At 37.4% G+C, this 6,298-nt stretch overlaps 1 protein-coding gene across 4 annotated transcripts in view; it reads right to left on the bottom strand.

Moving 5' to 3' along the window:
• Nucleotides 1-2,630: 2,630 nt before the first annotated feature.
• Nucleotides 2,631-6,298, bottom strand: part of SLC35A5 (solute carrier family 35 member A5) — an 11,365-nt gene continuing 7,697 nt past the window's right edge. For all 4 annotated transcript variants that reach the window (XM_010719601.3, XM_019618961.2, XM_010719607.3 and 1 more), the window contains one exon: nt 2,631-5,186. In XM_010719601.3, coding sequence (XP_010717903.1) covers nt 5,118-5,186 — 69 coding nt within the window. In that variant the 3' untranslated portion in view covers nt 2,631-5,117. The remainder of the gene's footprint in view (nt 5,187-6,298) is intronic.

Below are 6,298 nucleotides of genomic sequence, written 5' to 3' on the forward strand. Positions count from 1 at the left end.
TGAAGTCAGTTGCAGAAACTCCTTGCAAAGCTGTGCTTTCAATATCATTTGTGTTAAACTTCCAAACACTAAAGACTCAGCAGCGAGATTCAGGAATATCTTGAAGTGAAGGCATCATGCAAATCTTCACAGTGGCACAATAGTCTTGTCTACTGTTTCAGGCACACCTGATCAGTCACTTTTCTTTTTTATAATCTGTTACACAGAAGCATATTCCAGGTATGCATTCTTATGCATACGTGTAATAGGGCACTCATTAGGTTTTGTCATCACAGCAGTAGCACTGGAGTAGGTAGAAAGCACAACTCAAAACCAGACAGAGTATGCTCTACTACCATGTGAGATTTTGTATTTTCCTTTTTGGTTTTGCATTTTTTTTCCCCCTGCAGATGTGGATTTTGTTTTGTTTAGTTTTTCTGATGGAGTGAGGGTTTTTGTTGTTGTTTGTTGTTGTTGTTGGGTGGTTTTTTGGGGGGGAGGGAGGGGGGGAAAGGGGCAGGTCAGATCTTGTTTGCCCTTCTGCAAGGCAGACAGATGTCAAGAGGTCACAGGGCTTGGCCAATCGCTCCTTTGCATTAGACCTAGTCACCTTCCAGCTGGCTGGCTGCCCTCTGCCACAAGGTCTAGCCACCACAGGATACTGCTTCTATCTTAAAAACTCTCAGGTTTGTGTCTGGAGCTAAGTGGGTGAAGATAGACTTCTGACAGAACCATTCTGAGAGGACTGATGGTTGCAGAGTACTTGCAAGCTTTCTCTTTACCTACAGAACTTCTGCAGCTGAAAGCAGAGGACAGAGAAAAACAAAACAAAACAAAAAACACAAAGAGGACAGATTAAAAAAGTTATAGAACTGGAAGTTTTCTAGGAAAAAAGATCAAGCCCCATAACTCAGTCTTAGAGAACAAGTACTGCACCAATGCATTAAGGTCAGTTATCTAGCCATCTTTGCCCAAAGCAAAAGCAGAGGAAAGTGTACCTAACAGCCACCACCTATTGACAAAAGGAGAAACATCTCTGGAGTGTTTTCTTTCAGTTGTTCATTTCAACTTTTCTGTGACCTTATTTTTCATGCAAATAAAAAATAAAAGCCCTTTTAATTGACAGTACAAAACACGGAATCTAAACATCCTGTGCCGAGCAGGAGGAAGAGATGTAAACTTACAAAAGACAGGGCTGTGCCTAATCCAAGTTGTGCAAGTATCAAACCCAGTCTTGGTTGTGGGAGTTGCATCTAAAAAAAACAACTCCAATCAAGTTGTCTACTGATAAGGGAGGCTGGGATGTGCTCTTAAGCAAAATTGCACATTGTAATATTATAAAATCTGAGACACTCAGTATGATTCTACCTTCTGGTGCCAATTTTTGCCTTTGTTACAAAATGGCTCAAAATTACTAACAACGTTTAGCAATGATTTAAAATCCTGATTTTGCAACCTACCTCTCCCTGTGGAAAACTAAAAGCAAAGCTTGGGAGGAACGCTAATCCTTTTAACAACAATATATAGTTACTCAAAGACTCCAAAAGTATCAGAGAGACAGACAACTCCAAACCAACACTTAATTGTGCCAAACACAAATCAGATCAAAAATACTGCATCTGTCCCTGCAGCACCACTCTGAGGACAGGTTTATTGAGATTAAAGCCCTATTTTTACAGTTCTAAGTAGGAAGTTTTGACACAATGAAGGAAAATTTCAAAACTTTTTTTCTCATACATATTTCTGGGATTTGATTCAGCTCAAAGACAGCTGTTTTAGTCCACAGGCTGTCCTTCAAGCACAATGGCTCAGTTTCTACTTTCACAAAGTAGCTGAAATTAATCAATAAAAATTACTTTAAAAAACTTGTTATAAACAAGAGAAACATGAAGAGATCTCTCTTCCTTAGAGGTTTTATGAACTAATTCCTCCCATCTAAGGGAGGAACATAACATTCTAAGCAGTGATAAAGCTCAAACATTTGTGAATCTGGGCTCTGACTCACAACTTCGAAAGAGCTCTCAGTCCAACACCTTCATTAAAGACTATGTGTCAAACTAATGCTGATCTCCAAAAAACTCCTAATAAAATTCCCTATTGCCATTTGAGGAGTAAAACTGTAAGCTAGAGAAGAAAAAAAAAAAAAGTAAACTTTCTGACACAGAGCAGGTGAAGGACACCACAGTGGAAGTACTTAACCACTGTTACTGCTGTAGGGATCACATGAACTATTTGCAACGTATAGCTCTACAGAACAGCCTCACTTGCTAACCAGAGTTGTTTTTTTCAGCTAACATTTGTTTATAGTCACTTCCTCTAACAAATGTCATAGACACACTACATTTGACTATCGCCATGGGCAGTATGACTGCACAGAATTGTATGGTCATATTTCTGAATTACTTATACACTTTTTATTGCTAATTTTCTATTAAGTCCTTACCCATTTTTAGACAGTTAATGTTCCTGTTACTGCTGAGAGGATTCAAAGTTCTCTTCCATTATTAAAAAAAACCTGCCTGGCCAATCCAATAGCCTCATTCCAACCTGTTCACCTGAAGACCACAGAAAGATTTCCACATATTAGACAGCACCTAATTCTACACAGAAAGTAAATCAGATAGATCAGTAAATGAGTATATCAGCATACATTCACAGTTATATACCTGATATCTTTGTGCAATCAGAGTTCGGTAAAACAAGTCAAGCGTTACAACATCAGTGAAACTTAAAGAGGGAAGAAATGACTAAGGCTGACAAGAGCTGAATGCAATCCCAAATACACTTCATAAAATTTGCAAATCAGTCATTTCCAACTCTTATCTCTCGTAAGGCAGATAGTTCATGCAGGAAGGTCAAATAATGCTTTCAAGACATTCATTTAAGGTTTGACACTCTGTCACTAGGGGTATGAAACAGAATTCTATACTCTGACTTAATGTAAGGCAAAACTGTCTGCAAAAGTCAACGCAAAAAGCTACCACTCTTAATACACAGCAGTCTAAAACCAACAGTACTTTCATTTTTTCATGAAAATATCTGCTAAAGGTGGGTAGCTGTGACTAGAAAAAAAAATAAACAAAAACAATGAACTCAGGCAAGTATATATTGCAAACCTGTATGCAATGGAAAACAAAATGAAGCTCTCTTATTGGAAACTAAGTCTTGAACAGTTTGAGGGACTTTTTGTTTCCTTTTCAACACTGAACTTTCATTTCCCAAATCAGGACATCATACACCAATGAAACCATGTGGAATTTACATTCAAATATACTTTCTTATTCATTCTGCACAGATCCAAACAACAAGGTTTTTTTTGTTGTTGAAAGCACAACAAGATCAGCTGTAAAATGTTTTTCAGCTCAACACTTCTTATAAGGTTACCTCATATAAACAAACCACAACAGCAATTTCTCTTTGTATAATTATTCTTAATACATACTAGAAAAAGCATACACTTCTGGAGGAAAAGGAAAAAAAAAAAAAAAGACTTCACATTCATCATCCAAAAAACAGAAATCAGAATTTCACATATAGAGCTTCTGACAGACATTGGCCACAACTGGAAACAGGCTGCCCTTCTTGCCGGATCAGTGACAGGAGGTATGCTAGTAAGTACAGCAATGAGCCATCAATACAGTATGTGTAAGTAAGCTGTTAGCACACAGCCTGGAAGCAGAGGGGGAACAAAGACAGAACTGTCCACAGTCCACAGAGAAATGCATTACTATATTCTGTGGTATGAGAGTTTGATGCTGAACTTATTGCATACCTCCTTAGGAATTCCTTTGACAGTATCTTTCCAAGAACACATTAATAACTCTTATCTGCATTCCTATTCACTTCATCCTTCAATTTTTAAGATTCACTGAATTACTTGGAACCTATTTTTTATCTCACTCAAAATACAAGCCAACAGTTATTCTGAGATCACCCTGCCTGGCTCTCTGCAGAATAACTTCTCTCTCTATAAAACGAATGCAAACCTTTATCAGTCTGAGTTGGGGGAGCAACACCAAATCATTTCAACACCTGTACCCTCCTGCTTAGTGCTCCATGTACTTGGTACTACATGTTGTAGCGTCTCACTGTAGCTATGTAATATTCACTTTCAGATGGTGGCCCCAGTGTAAAGTATATCTCTACATATATGCTTTCCACATGCAAAAAAGATCCTATGATACATTCAAACTGAATAACACACTTTTGTTTTATTCAGGCTCTTTCAGTGTTAGGCCACATAAGTTGCATGTAAAATACACTATTTTCTATAAAGGCATTCCATATTTCATTTTCCCCGAACACTGGGAGACAGGCACAAAGCAGTCTCGCACTAGAAATATGAGAGAGCTGAAGTCACTGAAATCTGTTCTGCTTCAGTCACATCAAAGAATCATAAAGGACTCCACAGGAGCCAGTACAGAGTTACACTGGTGTAGAACAGGAATGAAAATTAAATTAAAACCATTCATACTGAAATCACACTCTAGAGATTCCTCCATCTGAAGGATCCTTAACCCAAATGATCTGATTTGTTATACATTCACAAGTCAAGGTTTGATAAGATTGTTTCAAGGGGACTCTTTCACTCAGCTAGGGATGTTTCAATCTGATTTACCAAAATACAATAAAACAGTCAATATGCCTCATTACTTATAAGGTTATTAGTGCCAGCTTAATTAGAAGATGCTCATCAGTCCTCCTACCACTTCTGCAAGATGAACAACAGTTTTATCACCTGTTTTGATAACTAAGGAATTCATACAGGAATTTGTACCGCTTCACAACAGTCAACCAAAATGATGAAAGACACATGCTAGTGTATTTGCAGCAAGGACTGCCCTCCAATACAGCACATGTCACCCACACAACTGAGTCCAGCATCCAAGTTTCTTCTTGTTCGCATCAATTATAAACTTGCTTTATTTCAGCAGATTTTAAACTCTTCATTTGCAGAGATGGTAAGAGGGAAAACAGCTTTCAAAAATGTGTGGCTCAAATTAAGAGTTTGAATGTTTTCCTTATCTATCTCTGACATTTAGGCCCAAAGAAGTCTCAATCATTCTGCAAAAAGGGAAAAAGGAAACATGAACATTCCCTCACTATGAGTAATAGCATTCTTCTCAGCCTGTTCCATGCTAGAGTGAATCTTCATCTGTATCAATGTCACTACTTGGTTTGTTCAGTCTCTCAAATTCTTCTCCATCCTGCAAGAACCAGAAGCAGGAGAAAACAATGTGAACAAAAGTTAGCTTGTTATCAATACATAAAGAAAGGAGAGAAGAAAGTCTATTTTTAAGCAATCTCTATGATATCAACACCCAGTAATTTATCTTTTACAAGTGTGTTCAAATCTTACTCTAGTACACATAAGCTAATAAATGACAACCTCTTTATCTTCAATGCTTTTTTTTGTAGCTTGATCCCTGAAAAAGCTTGTAGCCCACCATCAGAAAACTTGCACACATAGCTTTCTTTGTTTTTACCACATATACTCACTTGTAAATGCTAAAATAAATAGTTTCAGCTACAAAAGAAAACCCCACACACTGTTTGTTAAACAAGCATTTAAAAAGGGCACCATTTGTAAGTCTCGGAAAACATCTGTTGAAAGCTTAATGTTTCCTAGAATTAAATGGAGACAGCACTCTCTGCTGGTTGCAACATGTATTACAGACATACATCTGTCCACACAGAATGCAGAGATTAACTCCTTCCCTCTTAGACTGACTTCTAGCTCAGGTGAATGAGGTAAGGATCTAAAGGACAAGCTCCCTGTGCCATATTTGAGTTGTCTAGTTTACAGTTCAACTTAGGGAGGGGGAAAAAACAAACAAACAAAAAAAACAACACACAAAAGGCCCTGGAGAAAATGTCTACTCCTTTACCATTGTGCCTGCAGGTATCTTTGACTGTTACAACAGAAATAATCTTAATAACAAATATTAATTTCTTCGTGATGTGGGCTCAGCTACCCAAAAATTTCAGTTCTACTTAAATATTGTTAGTTTCCTGGCATCAATTCCAATTTCTGTATTCCCAGGGCCAGCAATATCCTCATCAGAGAATTTGTCCAAAGCTGAAGTTGCTCACAGCACAGTCGCTGCAAAAAAAACATTGCTTATCCGGGATTTATGAATTGAAAAAGTGTAACATGCCACGCAGTACTCAATCACTTTTGAAGATTTTTAACAAACAGCAGGGAGATTTGGTGTTCCAGTTGACGAATGATTTCGGTCCATATCCCATAGCATAAATAGAGGGGAAATAAGAAAAAAAAAAAAATAATATATATATATATATATATATATATATATAT

The sequence above is a fragment of the Meleagris gallopavo genome, chromosome 1 (genome assembly GCF_000146605.3).
Source record: "Meleagris gallopavo isolate NT-WF06-2002-E0010 breed Aviagen turkey brand Nicholas breeding stock chromosome 1, Turkey_5.1, whole genome shotgun sequence".
Lineage (NCBI taxonomy): Eukaryota > Metazoa > Chordata > Aves > Galliformes > Phasianidae > Meleagris > Meleagris gallopavo.